The sequence below is a fragment of the Crocuta crocuta genome, unplaced genomic scaffold (genome assembly GCF_008692635.1).
Source record: "Crocuta crocuta isolate KB4526 unplaced genomic scaffold, BGI_CrCroc_1.0 scaffold2, whole genome shotgun sequence".
Classification (NCBI taxonomy): Eukaryota; Metazoa; Chordata; class Mammalia; order Carnivora; family Hyaenidae; genus Crocuta; species Crocuta crocuta.
Genome location: NW_027528640.1, coordinates 3028695 through 3045414, shown reverse-complemented (window position 1 = coordinate 3045414; position 16720 = coordinate 3028695). Strand labels below are relative to the sequence as shown.

Sequence of the window (16720 nt, the reverse complement as noted above, 5' to 3'; positions counted from 1 at the left end):
CTGGGTGGCTCAGCGGTTAAGTGAAACAGGCTCCAGGCTCTGAGCTAGCTGTCGGTACAGAGCCCAATGCAGGGCTCGAACCCACAAACCGTGAGATCATGACCTGAGCTGAAGTAGAATGCTTAACCGACTGAGCCACCCAGGTGCCCCCCTGTATGTTAATTTTGTATCCTACAACTCTTTTGACGTAATTTTTCAGTGCTAATAGCTTTTTTGTGGTATCACAATCCTAGATTTCAATATCTACTACAAAGCTGTAGTAATTAACACAGTATGGTCCTGGCACAAAAATAGGCACATATGTCAATGGAACAGAACAGAGAGCCCAGAAACAAACCCATGATTTTATGGTCAATTAATCTATGACAAGGGATATATGTGTGTGTGTATGTGTATATGTACATATATATATGAACTGCAAATGAATTAAAGACCCAAATGTGAGACCTGAAACCATAAAGTTCCTAGAAGAAAACAATATAAGCAGTGATTTCTTTGACATGAGCCAAAGAACTATTTTTCTAGATGTCTCCTGAAGCAAGGGAAACAAAAGCAAAATTAGACTCCTGGCACTACATCAAAGTAAAAAGCTTTTGCACAACAAAGGAAACCATCAACAAAATAAAAATACAACCTACAGAATGAGAGAAGATGCTAGCAAATGACATATCCAATAAGAGATTAACATCCAAAACACATAAAGGATTATACAACTCAATACCAAAAAATAAAGAATCCAATTAAAAATAAGCAGACAACCTGAACGGACATATTTCCAAAGAAGACACAGATGGCCAACAGAAGATGCTCAACATCACTCATAATCTGAGAAATACAAATCAAAACTACAATGCGAAATCACCTTGCAGTTGTCAGAATGGCTAAAGTCAAAAACATAAGAAACAACAAGTGTTGGTGAGGATGTGGGCGAAAAAAGAATGCTCATGCACTGTTTGTGGAAATGCAAACTGGTGCAGCCACATGGAAAACAGTATGGAAGTTGCTCAAAAAGTTAAATGTAGAACTACCCTATGATTCAGCAATTGCACTACTAGTTATTTACCCAAAGAATACAAAAATACTATTTCAAAGGGATATATGCATCCCAATGTCTATAACAGCATTATCTACAATAGTCAAACTAAGGAAGCAGCCCAAGTGTCCATTAACTGATGAATGGATAAAAAAGATATGGTATACATATATAATGGAATATTACTCAGCCATGAAAAGGGAATGAAATCTTGCCATTTGCCATGACATGGATTTAGCTAGAGAGAATTATGTTAAGTGAAATAATATAGTCAGAGAAAGACAAATACCATATGATTTCACTCATATGTGGAATTTAAGAAGGAACAAAGAGATTACAAAAAAAGGAAGAAAGATATAGGCAAACCAAGAAACAGATACCTAACTATACGGAACACACTGACGGTCATCAGAGGGTAGGCTGGTGGGGAGACAGATTCAGTAGGTAGTGGGGATGAAGGAGGGCAGTTGTGATGAGCACAGAGTCATGTACAGAAGTGTGGAATCCCTATGTTGTACACCTGAAACTAATCTTACACTGCATATTAACTATACTGGAATTTAAAGAAAGATGTAAAAAATAAAGAAGAGGTAATATATGTATACACACTGGATATAATGAAACCATAAAAAAGATCAAAATCTTCCATTTGCACCAATTTGGATGGGCCTAGAGGATATAATACTAAGTGAAACAAATCATTCAGATAAAGGTAAGTACCATATGATTTCACTCATATGGGGAATTGAAGAAATAAAACACATGAACAAAGAAAAGAAGGATCAATAACAATAGCAAATACAGAGAACAAACTGGTAGTTGCCAGAAGGGAGGTGGGTGAGGGGATGGGTGAAATAAAGGGGATATAATTCAGCAACTAGACAAAATGAAAGTGGAAGAAATTATACAGATTATTTCTCAATGGGATAGCATCTTATTGTATTTCAAAGATTGAATGTATCTAGCCATTACATAATCGAACAAACTATTCTTCTGTTAATTTTCAGCTCTTATAATGATTCCTTTTTTTAATGTTTACTGTGAGAGAGAGAGACAGAGAGAAAGTGACAGAGAGACGGAGAGAGAATCCCAAGCAGGGTATGCGCTGTCAATCCAGAGCCCCATGTGATCTTGATTCCACAAACCATGAGGTCATGACCTGAGCAGAAACCAAGATAAGACCAGAGCCATCCAGGCGCCCCTGTAATTATTATTATTATTATTATTTTTTTTTTATTTCTAGGAGAGAGAGAGAGAGGAGAGACAGCATGAGCAGGGGAGGGTCAGAGAGAGAGGGAGACACAGACTCTGAAATAGGCTCCAGGCTCTGAGCTGGCAGTCAGCACAGAGCCCAACGTGGGGCTCAAACCCACGAACCACGAGATCATGACCTAAGTGAAAGTCGGACGCTTAACCGACTAAGCCACCCAGGCACCCCGATTATTTCTTATTCTATCATTGAGATAAGAAGAAAATTTAGCATTCTTTACTGATACAAAGGTGAGTTCTAGAAAGAGAGGCCCCCTATTTACTTTAAAGGGCAACGATCAAATACCTCAGTGTTCCATAGAAGTGTGTTTTGTAACATCCATGCACTCTGCATAGTGAACTGGGAACATGGAGATTAGAGTTATTCTACAAGTAGAAAGAACCTAGTCAGATAAAATAAGTCACGATGACAATGGGCGTTTACTGAGAGACATGTGCGAGCCAGCCACTGTACTCATTGCTTGACAGGCAGTCTTTTTCATTTATATTTCTAAGAAATTTGTCATAGAATCTTGTTATAATTTGCAGACCTGATGCTTACAAAAATTAAGAACTCTGCCCAAGGTTACGCAGCCCAGTAGTGATTGAAAGGTAACGATCCAGGTTTGTCTTCATCATCATGCTTTTGGAAAAGGGATATAGATTTAAATACTAAAACTTTACTTTTGTGGCCTTTATGTTGCGTATTCATTAACCTTCTTTTTCATACTCCTGAGAGTTAGCATATTCATAACAATGGATTACACTTTAATCAATATCGACTTAAATCAGAAGTTCCCTAATTCCCTTACTAATTCCTGGCGCACAGAGAGGTAGGACCTAGCATTCATTTCCTGCCTGCAGATGTACCTGTTTCGGCATTCTGTTTTGCATCATTGGTCTCAGCCCACACTCTGATTTTAGCTCTGACCTGAAACGGGGAGCCCACAAAGAGCCTCTCTCTCTAAAGTGGCTTTCTACTATCACCTGGCCATGCCCTGCTCGATGCTGGTAGCCTGCAGTGGGCTCCAGGAGCCTCACAGGGCTCTCGGGGTCTGGACAGAGACTGCTCCATGGCCGAGCGCCCAACTCTTTCTTCCACCTGGCTCTGCTATGCCTTGCATCTCTTCCCTTTCCTGTAGTCTCCCACCCCAGCTTGCATTCTGCACGCACATAAAGCAGCAGAACCTCTGCTTGTGCCCGTGTGTCTTCAGGGACAGGAACCTGCCAACCTGTTTCTCACCTATTTACAGGATTACACAATTTTCAGGTCCAAACCTCATCTTTTTGGCTTGCAACTGTGGATTCTGAAACCTAGAACCAGATAAAGCCACGTGCATGTTCATACTAACTTCATTCTCTCCACCAATCACAGCTCTCACATCTCACTTACTGTCCTGCGTTCCTGGCATGTCTCAGTCACTGCCACCAGTGACACAGTGGGCTAAACGTGCTTACTTACAGAACCCATTAAGAAACTATATGGCATTTGTTTCACCAACGATTAAATTTTAAAAAAATTATTAACTGAACAAAGGAGTAACAAGACAACTATCATCCTCTCCACTTTTGTCAGAATTATTTGACGATATCTTGCAAGAAGAGTCGCTTAAAATTACCAGAAATTCAGGTGAACATCTTCTCTTTGTTTTTATGGTTTTAGAGCTTTTTGCCATTTTTATTTTTGTTTTTCAAGTTATAGCTCTAGATGTAGTCAGCATATAGATCAAGAAATGGAGCATTCTCAGTATTCCTCCAAAAATAACCACTCTGATTGGATTCGTTCTTCCAGATTTTTAACTTTATATAAATGGGCTTAGGAAACTTATATTCTTTTGGTCTGAATTCATTTGCTCACATAATATTTCTTTTTTTATGTTTGTATATTCTTTTGGTGGGGAGAGAGAGAGAGAGAGAGAGAGCGCGAGCGAGCAGAGGAGGAGCAGAGAAAGAGAGGGAGAGAGAGACTCCCAAGCAGGCTCTATGCTGTGAGCAGGGAGCCCAATGTGGGGCTTGATCTCCTGAACCGCGAGATCATGACCTAAGCCGAAATCAAGAGTTGGACACTTAACCAACTGAGCCACCCAGATGCCCCACCCACATTATATTTCTGAGATCCATGCATGTAGTTGCCTGTAGCCTAATTTATTCATTTTCATTGCTTTATAGAATTCTGTTGCACAAATATACTATATTTAATGTATGTAAGTTGCTGCGTACTTATGTTGTTTTCAACTTTTAGAAATTATAATAATGAAAGTTTCTACAAAAATTGGATTTCTTATAATTATCTTTTATGAGCATATGTATGCATTTCTGCTGTGTCAACATTTAGGAGCAGAAATTCTGAGTCAGGGGTGGGGCGCCTGGGTGGCTTAGTCGGTTAAGCGTCCGACTTTCACTTAGGTCATGATCTCGCGGTTCGTGGGTTCAAGCCCCGCGTCGGGCTCTGTGCTGACTGCCAGCTCAGAGCCTGGAGCCTGTTTCAGTCTGTGACTCCCTCTCTCTCTGACCCTCCCCTGCTCACGCTGTCTCTCTCTCTCCTAGAAATAAAAAAAAAAAAAAAAAAAAGAATGCTAGAAATTCTGAGTCAGGGGTTATGTATATGTTCACACTTAATAGATATCGTCACACTGTTTTTCTGAATGTTGCACTAATTTACATCCCGTCAGTAACACCTGGAACTCTAGCTGTTACAAAGTTTGGTTTCATCTGTCTCTCTTATTTCAGCCATCCTGGTGAGCATATGGTGGTCTCCTGTGGTTTATTCTGTAATTCCCTAGCAGTTCATACAAAGGAATGCCTCTTGATAGTTTTTTTTTTTTGTGCCAATTTCTAGATTTTCTTTATGCAGGGTCTTATTTCCACTCTATCTTTTTATCTTGGGCATTTCACTTTGTTTTGTTTTGAATCATCATTTTGTTGGTGTTCATTCTACAATCTGGGTTGTGATCTTTGATGTTAGTTTGCAACGTACCTTGGGTCTTTGGTTCCAGCTGGTAATAAAGCCTTTCAAATTACTATGAACCTCATTGACTTTGTCTCTTTATAGATTACTGGGATCGTAAGAGGCTATGGCTACCTAGGGAAAAAAATCCTGGGAACACACAAAATAAAGTGCTGTAAAAAAAGATATGTTTACAGAAACTAGTGTAGCTACTCCATAGTTTGAGGATCTCCTTGATGGGAACCTCTACTGTATGGTTTTATTATTTCTATGCATGAGAATGTAATTCTGTGAATTCAGACATTTCGGTGCCTGTTTGAGGAAAAAAAATTAGAAATCCTTTGGCACTTTTCAGATGTATAATGAACTAACCAGAGTTAATTATGTTCTCTTTATGCACATAATATTGCTTCAGGCCTACGGGTTTTCATTAATGAAAATTCATTAAAACTACTGGGGATGGTCACCCATTTTTTTATGACTTATTTAGACATATCTTTTCTTCATAATACATATTAATGAAATCTAATATTTTACTCCTCTTATTGGCAATATTATAGGCAATTCAAAATTAAGATGTATTTAGAAATATGAATAAAATGTTTTAAAAAGATGATTTATCACTTTTTATTCTTTTTAAAAATGTTTATTTTTGAGAGAGAGAGAGAAAGAGAGAGAACATGAGTGCAGAAGGGGCAGAGAAAGAGGGAGACACAGTATCGGAAGCAGGCTCCACGCTCCCAGCTGTCAGCACAGAGCCTGATGCAGGTTTTTAGCCCACAAACTGTGAGATCAGGACCTGAGCCAAGGTCAGACACCTAACTGACTGAGCCACACAGGCACCAATCATCTTTGCTTAGATTGATATTATAGGTCTTCAGTGTGGGGTCATTACAGCACCAAGTTAAATGTTTAAGGTTTAAGAAATTGTAGGACATTATCTGACAAAAGTAATTCTTACTTGCTTGACTTATCCTTGCTATTGTGTTTTGCAATGCAGTCCTCACTTTCACAAGGATTCCGAGGTTTTGAAGTTGAGTGTCAACCCTCCTAGCAGATGGAAGATGCGATCCTTAAAACACAGTATAGGAGTGCACACACAATCGTCATTGGTCCACAACATACAACCTGTCCTACAGGAAAATGCAGGCTTGACTCAGAAGGTAATATTCTATATCCACACTCTGGACCGTTAACACATTTAACCATCAGAAAGACACGGAGGCATTAAATACATGTAGAATCCCAGGAGAGTGTGATCAGACTTTGAAATGTATGACCCACCAATGAATTTAGGAAAGGCAAACTGATTTGGCCATTCACTGAGTAAAGTACTTTCTTTTCATGTATCATGTCAGGTTAAGACCCATAAAAATTACTCAAACTCTCTACCTTTAAGGAAATTTCTTTCCTTAAAAAAAAAAAAAACTTTCCCTGGAGAAAAAAACACTTTTTATCTAGTTTTAAGAAAATCAGACTTTCCTCATTCTCCACATACTTTACAGCTTGGAAAACATAGTTCCCTTTCAATTTTAAACAATGGAAATCAAGACAATTCTTAATTAAGTTACATTCAAACCAACAAGTGTAAATTAAGTTGCCACTATGTGGCACAAGACTTTAGATCTCTCTTCAGTCATAATAGAAAGAGTGACTTGTAGACACAAGGAGAAGAGAGAGTAAAACTTACACATGCATAATTATTTTATCCAAACACTCAATTTATAGCAAAGGGAAGTCTTGGTTTTGTCCATAATAGCAATAGAATTAGAATTTTATATAAGGGCAGATGTGAGGTATCAGAAACCGGCTATGGCACTTCACAAGTCTCAACTTGTATGAGAGGAAAAGGCAGCCTTGGACCCACCCTCAGAAAAAGAGTATTCAGCAATCATTTGTTTGCACAGACCCCACAGAATTCCCAAACTCCCTAACATACAGTGACATAAACACAGTTAAAGGGAAGGATAAGAGAATAAGAGCTGAGTATCTCAAGGAAACCAGAAAGCTATCATGTCACTTGTCCATGGCATTCACCTTTTAAAATTGCTCAAGATGAATCAGATATTTGACTTTCAGTCTCCAGCAGACAAACCAAAAGGAAAACATCATTATGACATAATCAGAGACCATATAACAAGACCATAGAACAAGAGGAAAAAACAATTTTCTTGACATTTGGTTTCCCCACTGGAGTTAAGTGGAAAACTATGATAGAAGCATAAGATTCATAAAGATATTATCAAATCCAAGCTCCTAATTTTGACAGAAGGGACATTCCCAGGGAAATGAGAGGTCATGTTAATCTCAGTGATTAACCAAGAAAGTATAACTGAAAGATTATTTCCACTTAACTGAAAATTGATATTTTGTTCACATATTTCATGAATGCCTTGGCTAAGTAGGCTAAAAGACATGTCTAGATGTAAAAAATAAATAAAATTTTAGACAAGCACAATTTGAGGCGGTAAGCACACTATATCTATAATGTCATTAAATTTGTGAGGAAGCATGACATTTGAGTTACAGTAGAGAAAACAGGCACATGGATACCTAAGTACAATATATTGTGTCTGAGTTCTAAGTAAGATACATAGTAATTCAGTTATAGGGTCACAGCAGAGAAGGCAATGGACCACCAGGCACCTATGTGCTTATATTTTGTTCCAGGTACAAACTATTCAGGTCAGACGCACACTGATCCTGAAGGAAACCATGAAGGAAAGTACAATCTCTTAATGCCCCAGTCTTGAAGCACTGAGAAGGGTCTGCCTAGAGCTGTGTTTCCCGGAGTCAGCAAAGGGGAATCACAATCAGTACTTTCTGAGACCTTCCTCCATTTAGACTATCGGTTTACATCTCCATTGTACAGAGCGAGCAGGGAGAGAATTGTCATAAGGTGATCCACTAGCGTCAAGGGACATAAACCACAAACATCGTGGGGCAGGTGCTGTTGTGGATTTCAGAGTTAAGGAATCCAACTATTTGACCTTTAAAATGTAGTTCTCTCAGGGTACCTGCCATTTGTGCCCAGGCTGGTATTTTTCTAAGGTAAGTAACACAACTATTAGAAGTGGTTAAAAAGTTTATTTTTTTTATGTTTATTTATTTTTGAGAGAGAGAGAGAGAGAGTATGAGTGGGGGGGAGGGGTCAGAGAGGGAGACACAGAACCCGAAGCAGGTTCCAGGCTCTGAGCTGTCAGCACAGAGCCTGACAGGGGGGCTCAGACTCACAAACTGTTAGATCATGACCTGACCTGAAGTTGGATGCTTAAATGACTGAGCCACCCAGGCGCCCCAGAATCGGTTAAAGACTTTAAAATGCACCTAGTTAAGGGCGCCTGGCTGCTTAGTCGGTTAAGTGTTCGACTTTCGCTTAGGTCATGATCTCACGGTTCGTGGGTTCGAGCCCCGTGTTGGGCTCTGTGCGGACTGCCAGCTCAGAGCCTGGAGCCTATTTCAGAGTCTGTATCTCCCTCTCTCTCTGACCCTCCCCTGCTGTCTTTCTCTCTCTCTCCTAGAAATAAATTAAAAAAAATAAATAAATAAAATGCACCTAGTTCTACAGCAACATTTGCATAAGGAAGAGAATGGCCGAAAACATGTGTGTAAGGCCCCACAGAGACTTAATTTCTGGGACTGAATCCAAGTGACTGGACTCCCAGCCCAGTGCTGGTCCATTTGGGAGGGAGGAGAGCATGTGTGGCATGGCCCGGCTGTGAGTCCTGGCCTCACTCCTGACTAGCTGTCTGCCCTGGGCAGGTTACAGATCACTCCTAGGCCTGCATGTCCTCTTCCATAAATTGAGGATAATAAAGAATCCCATGGAGCTTCTGAGAGAATGACTGAGTTAACCCCTGAGACATGTTTAGAGTAACTAGCATCCTGGAAACATGAGGCACAGGATGGCTATTTGTACCACTCTGGGCGTGAACCAGGCACGACTCCTGCCCGGGTGACAGACGCTGCCCTGGGAACTCACACTGAACCCTCACTCATGCGCTACACTTGTTTATCGTCAGACCCGGGTTAGCAGACACAGGGCTGGGCACCAGGAGCCCTCAGAAGCATTGGCCTGACGCCAAGCACATACTATCGCCCCTGCACTGCTAACCTTGCACACTTCTGCACGCTTGGCCGCTGATGAAATCTGCATACTCCAGATGTGCCCTTGGCCTCTGTCCCCCAAACAGCATCACTCTGCTGCATGTTCTTGCCTGCTTTCTCTGCCAACCAAAATACCATTTTACATCTCACCACTTGAAGCACGTGTTTTCGATTGAATGATCATCAGGAAATATCCTAGAAGGTTAGAGAATTTGAAGAGATTTGAAGGACAATTAAAGTTTAGGTTTTTAGTTGCAAAGTTGAGTTCTAGAAACATGTAATAAAGAATTAGGGATTTGACAGACACCTGTTTCTCTTTTGATGCTGTTTCAAAATAGTATTTTCTTTTAGTCCATAATTTTCTTAAATCTGGTTTCTTTAATAACTCAAAGATGCAATGTTCACAGTCTTCTTAACACTCAGTAGATGTCAAGTCAACATTTTAATTCAATTTTTCTGACACTGAATTTTTCTGATCTTCAGTTCGTAAAGAGAAGGACTAATCCTTACAGCACGAACTTCTGGAAAATATTCGCATAATGCAGAGACTTTTTTTGGGTCATATTTAACCTCTCCTTTTATTTGCACTGAATCAGGCTCTTGGTTGGCGTTAAAAATACATGCAGTAAACTGGAAAAATTAGTGAATACATTGAGAGGTGTTTCTAAAATGAGAGCTGATTTGTTACTTTCATGGAGAGACTAGTAACTCACAGAGGCCATCTCAATGTGTAAGCAATTAGTTGTCTTGTTAATTGCCTCCTGATTTTCCATAGAAACTTACTATGCTCTGTTATTTTGGCCAACATTGTATTTCTGCCACATTCCACTGCTCACTTACCAGGGGAAGCATGTGGTGTGCAGGGCACAAGGGAAGTCCTGGGAAAAGGTAAATCCAACTGAATTGCGACTTTACCGGCTGTGGGATGAATGCTTCTTGGAAATTTACTCGACCTGACCAATTGCCATTTCTCCCAACAATACAATAAAGAAAATAACTNTGAGAGACTCTTGAATGCTGACAAAAACTGAGGACTGATGGATGTGGGGGGAGGGGGCGATGGGCATGGAGGAGGACACTTGTGGGGATGAGCACTGAGTGTTATGTGGAAACTAATTTGACAATAAACTATTAAAAAAAAAAGAAAATAACTGCATCTCTTTTATAGGTAGGAGTTTTATCTCTTTGTATTGTTTGTTTGCATTTATTTGTTTAATTTTTTTAATGTTTTATTTATTTTTGAGAGAGAGGGAGAGAGATAGCAAGCATGAACAGGGGAGGGGCAGAGAGAGAGAGAGAGGGAGACACAGAATCTGAAGCAGGCTCCAGGCTATGAGCTGTCAGCACAGAGCCCCACGCAGGGCTTGAACTACCAAACCACGAGGTTGTGACCAGAGCTGAAGTCCGATGCTAAACCAGCTGAGCCACCCAGGTGCCCCATGTTTGCTTCTATTTACTGAAATAAATTCTACAGCCTAAAATACATAAAGACTTTTTCCACGGTTCTCAGAAAAATAATAAAGAACAGATGGCAGTTATTGTAATTAATAAGGAGGAATCATAAATTAATATTTCTGAAAGTACAAACAGGAACAGAAAAGTTATTGTTCAAAAGTCCAGCTTTATCTTACTCACCTCACACAGGATATTATGAGTAATATGACAAATACTCATGCATTTTTTTTCAACCTTGCTTTTATTGGCTGAAGAGTTGCTTTTGAACACTTTTTTTCTATATTCTGGACACTATTTTTTTTACTTAAAAATATATGTTGCAAAATATTTGCTTGTAGCTAACCGCTTTTTTTTTTCTTTAATCATTATAGCATCTCCGTCCCAGTGGTCTGTTAGTCTGATGTAAGAAATTGTGTCAGTCATTTTTCATTACTAGAGAACAGTTCAGTTAGTGCAATTCAATGAATGGCCCTGCCCCCAAACAGGGCTTTTTCAACAGGGAAGGTGCTGGAAACAGGAGGCATCCCTTGCAAACAGCTGCAGCCGGGAAGGAAAGCAATGATGGCATGTTAGAGAATAAAATGTTAAAACCCCAAGATACATAATCAATACAAACAAGGGGACTAACACAAATCTTTGGTCCTGAATCTGCCTGTAAGATTCACATGTAATCAACTTAGGAGGGATGGATACCATGGACAAATAATGGTTTGAAGGGAACACTTTTCATATTCTGACAACACTGGACATGCTCCCTTTCCTTTGGGAGTTTTCTTTTACAGTGCTAAAATACCCATCATTAAATTCACCATTTTAACAATTTTTCAGTGTCCAAATCAGTTACCTTAAACATATGTCCATTATTGTGCCACCGTCACCATTCCTGGGTAGCACTTTTCTTCTTCCCAAATTGAAACTCTGGGGGGCGCCTGGATGGCTCAGTTGGTTAAGCGTCCGACTTTGGCTCAGGTCATAATTTCACAGTTCGTGGGTTCGATACCTGTGTCAGGCTCTGTGCTGACAGCTCGGAGCCTGAAGCCTGTTTCAGATTCTGTCTCCCTCTCTCTCTGACCCTCGCCTGCTCTCTTTCTCAATCAGAAATAAATAAAATATTTAAATAAATTTTTTTTAAAAATTAGAAATAAAGATTGTCCAAATTGAAGCTCTGCAACCACTGAACCCTAATTACCTCGCCCCCCCCCTTTCCACTGCCCGTACGAATGTGACTCTTGTAGTAACCTCAGAGAAGTGGAATCAATTATACTTTTGCCTATTTGTTTCTTGCAGATTTCACTTAGCATATTATCTTCAGGATTTATCCACAATGTAGCAAATGTCAACACTTCCTTGTTTTGTAAGACTGAATAAAATTCCACTGTATGTTTGACCTCATTATGCCCATCCATTTGCCTGCTAATGGGTACAGAGATTGTCCTCACCTCTTAACTATTGTGAATAATAATGTTAGGAACAATAAGGAGCCTGTTCGCCCCCCTGCTTTCAGTTCTTCTGGGTATAAACTAAAGGTGATACTTTTAACTGATGCTAATTCTTGTATAAAAGACTGAAGAGAGAAATTACTATTGATTTTCTTTTCCCTCTCCCTGCAATTAAAATAACCGATTGCTTGTGACCAATGGAAATCAATTTGGTAGAACCAGTTGTGACAGAGATATTGATGTCAAACTAAAGTAAATGTGGTAGATCTTCTCAAATTAATACTTTGGCTCTGTGTCCTTTTGACACAATCCAGGAAGTACTTCAACATGACATGAACATTCAAATTTCTTGAGCCAAAAACCAAATAAAGCCTATTTATTTCCTTTTTTAGTCTAGTAATTGGAATGTTAACTCTGTAAGGACAGAAGGCAGTCTATTTTGTTTGCCCCCGTATTTTCCACATATCAGGAATACAATACAGATTTTCTAAAACAGTGAACTTTGAGCTCTCAGCATATTAGGTATGCCACTTCAGAGCATACATACACAACTTTCTTTTATTATCCTTTACCAAGCACAAATCATTTCAATAATGTTCTCATTGTGTTGCCTTTTCCTTAGCATGTTTTAGTAAAGCCCTTAGTCTATTATCCATATCTTAAGCTAGTAAGTATATTCATTTACCAGTATATTTTATTTATTTATTTGTAAATGTTTATTTATTTTTGAGAGAGAGGGAGAGCATGAGCGGGAGAGGGACAGAGAGACACACACAGAATCTGAAGCAGGCTCTAGGCTCTGAGCTGCCAGTAGAGAGACCCATGCGAGGCTCAAACTCATGGACTGTGAGATCATGACCTGAGCCAAAGTCAGTCGCTCAATCATCTGAGCCACCCAGGTGCCCAAATTTACCAGTATATTTTAAAGTCTCATCTTATTTAGTCAATTCTATAATGTTTCCTCTTTCTCTTCCTGTAATACACAATTCTTTAAAATTGAAAATGTACCACTGTGCATTTCCCCATGAATTGTAAGAAATTAACTTGCACGTATTGTAGAAGGTCTATTGCCACACCCCAACTCCATGGACAGTGGTGTAAAACTTCCTTCCCAGTCCTGGGCCGCTTCCCTGTTTGGCAAGTGTTCTCTGCATCAGACGCCAGAGCCTGGCTGACCCACATTCTGTGCTGTTTCCAATAACATTTTTGCTGCTCTAAGTGTGAATTGAAAAGAAGGGGTTAGCTCACTCTCACTGATTAAATTGGGGAAGAAGATTCCAGAAGTCAAGGCTAAAAGCAGCTCTGGAAAGTGTCCACCAGGTAAGATTTATGACTCCCGTCACCTCCTGAGCTCCTGCTCACGTTTTGGGGAGAACTTTCTCCCTCTGGGCTTTGGCTCCCTGTGCTTCCTCTGCTGAGGCTCTCGGCCCCATTTAAGCTTCGCTCTGAGAAAATGTAACCACCCTAACAGGGCCACTCGAAGTCTTCCTCCTCCAGGAAGCACTTGTGCTCCTTCACCAGGTGCATTGTCTCCTGCCTCTGGATCCACAGGACAGTTGTGCGTTCCTAGGCAGATTGATTACTACTTGCATCAATGCAGTGTGAAAGTCTCTCTCCCTCCTTCCCTCTCTCACCCTTTCTCCCCTTCCCTCTCCCTGTCTCTCTTTCTCCCTCCCTCCGCCTCCCTCCCCTTCCTCTTTTCACCTCCATCTCCATCTCTTTTTCTCCTTCCTTCCTCTCCTCCTCCCCCCTGCATCTGCAACTGCCATATTAAACAAGCCCCCACCCCATAAAATCTCTATAAAGTTGAGAGTTAACGATGGACTCTTGATTCCTGCTACCACAGTGCCTCGGGGAGGGAGGGGGACCTATTAGGAACAAACCTCAGGATCATTCTTGAGGTTCTCCAATGCCCCATGTAGAATCCATCAGCAAAGTCTTTCGGCTGTCTTTGACTCCCTTGTGACCACTGCCCCCGCCTACCACTGTGGTTCAGTCCACTTTCAAGTCTCTCCTGGAAAGTAATGTGTTGGGCTCTCTGTCTGACACTCCGATCTGCACAACATCAAGCATAATCCTTTTATGCTGGACTATGTCATGCTTCTGAACAAAGCAGTACAAAGACTTCCTTTCTAACATGTCTAGGAGAACCCCCATATTCCAGTCCTGGGCTGTGTTTCCAATCTCCTCTCCGACCAGCCTTCTGGCCATGCTGACCTCTCCATCCCTCCAGTTTTAGGGACCTGCTAGCGGAATGGGCAGAATGTACCTTACCTAGGAATCCACAAGTTGTGCCCCTGATCCCATGACTTTGTCTTAAATAGCTACCGACTGTCTCAATCGATTATTTGTATCTTACACCAGTTTTTCTGTATTGCTAAGGCAGCAACTTTGTTTTTGTTTGTTTGATTGTTTTTTGAACTGGCATATATCCAACTTCTAGAACAATGCACAGTACAAGGACTCAGAAAATACCAACTAAGTGAACAGAATCAGTCAACAGTTCTTGGGACTAAAGTGTAAAACAAGATACAAATAAACTCCTTTGGAGTTGCTTTCTACTTGCATATCATTGTGTAGTTTAGACGGAATGTGACTGACCACTCGTGGGCCACTTTGAGCTCTAAGTGGTTACTCCTATCAGGCGCCAGTGTATGAAGGAGCTATTTCACAGGCATAACTCACATGTGCGTTTGCTCGGTCAATTTTTCCTCTTTCACACCTGCTGTGCAGAACATCATAAAACTATATGCATGAAGAGCTCTAATCATGGTTCTGGCACAAGAACATAAAGGAAACTCTTCATGAGTGGGATTTGCTCGGAAAAATTTAGGTTTTCTGTGTGTATGTTAATGGTTTTTCAAAATATAGTCTGAAAATACTTTTAGAAAAATAACTGTAATAAAATAGTTTCAAAAATAACTGTACTTAAGCATCTAAACTGCTCTAGCTTCCAAAGTTTTCTCCCCATGTAATACAATATTTATCTATTTGTTTCTCAGTAATAAAACTATTACAACTTTATGTACCCCTGGCCATTTACAAAATCTTTCAACATATTTGATGATAACTAAGAGGAGAAAAGTGAAAAATTATCAATGTTAATCTTAGATATTGTGCTTTTTAAAAATTCTAAGTAGATTTGCATTTTTTTCTGACATATCTGGTTTTTTTTTAACTTTTAGTAAAGTGCTAAAATTAGTACCCTTGTTTTTGACATTTATGATTTTGAATTTTAAAATAATATAGCAGCAAAATAAGTTTTTGCATTATTTCTTCTTTAAACATTTTTTTGATGTTTCTTTATTTTTGAGAGAGAGAGAGTGAGAGAGAGAGCGAGAGAGAGAACGAGAGACAGAGAGACAGAGAGACAGAGCCCGAGCAGGGGAGGGACAGAGAGAGAGGAAGACACAGATTCTGAAGCAGGCTCCAAGCTCTGAGTTGTCAGCACAGAGCCTAACATGGGGCTCGAACCCACAAACTGCAAGATCATGACCTGAGCCGAAGTTGGACACTCAACCGACGGAGCCACCCCGGCGCCCCTACGTTATTTCTTCTACTAAAAAATGGTAAATTTATATTCACCATGAGAAACTCCATTCTGCCATCTTTGGAGCTATCCTGAACTAAACCTATGAGAGGCATCATATATACTGGGTAACATACATTCTAATAATTTAATATCTTATTCAGTGTAAATTATCGTAAGTAATTTTTCCTGTTGTGTAGTAAAAATATAGAAGTTGCATAATATTAGGCTCCTAATTAATCCATATTTAGTTTCGCTAATTAAACTCATGTATCTCCAAGTTTCAGACTTTTGTTTAAACAACAGGAACACTGAGAACTTACTCAGCTAATGTAAATTGCATGTGACAGTTTATCTGCAGTCTGAGCTCTTTGCTTTTACCTTAGCTCTGTATCTTAATGAAAGTTCTCCTACCTTAACTCTGAGCACAGAGGTAAACATTCTTGCATCTTCAGACACACCTCCAATGTAGAATTTTTTCTGAAACACTGGGGGATGATCATTTTCATCCTGAATCTCAATATACACTTTAGCCGTATTGCCTGGAGGATAAGAAATAATATATATTTAATTGGTGGCTATTTACTAGAAAAAATGCACTGGAGTAAATACTTATTATACTTTTTTTTTGGTCTGAAACAATGGAAATGGCTTCAATCAGAAAGTCATTCCCAATGAAACGTCTGGTATCCCGAGGTCCACAGAGGCCACTGATAATGCTGCTTCTGGCCTAATAATGTTTACTTGCTGCAATTTCTTTTAATTACAATGTCTTGGTAATTCATTTTATTTGATTTAATAGGCTCTAAAGTATTGTGTTCTGCTAATTTCAATGAAACAATTCAACTGTTTGTGTTCACCAACACTTCACACCCACTACAAGTTACACCAAAGTGACACAAATATATAAACACCTTATGAAATAATAGAAATTGCCATAAACTAAAACAACATTTAAAAAA

At 39.7% G+C, this 16720-nt stretch overlaps 1 protein-coding gene across 8 annotated transcripts in view; it reads right to left on the bottom strand.

Annotated features, from left to right (window-relative positions):
- The window catches only part of PCDH15 (protocadherin related 15), a 752236-nt gene that overhangs the window by 91275 nt on the left and 644241 nt on the right, over positions 1-16720 (bottom strand). For all 8 annotated transcript variants that reach the window (XM_077755213.1, XM_077755212.1, XM_077755209.1 and 5 more), the window contains one exon: positions 16173-16300. In XM_077755213.1, the coding sequence (XP_077611339.1) occupies positions 16173-16300 (128 nt within the window). The remainder of the gene's footprint in view (positions 1-16172; positions 16301-16720) is intronic.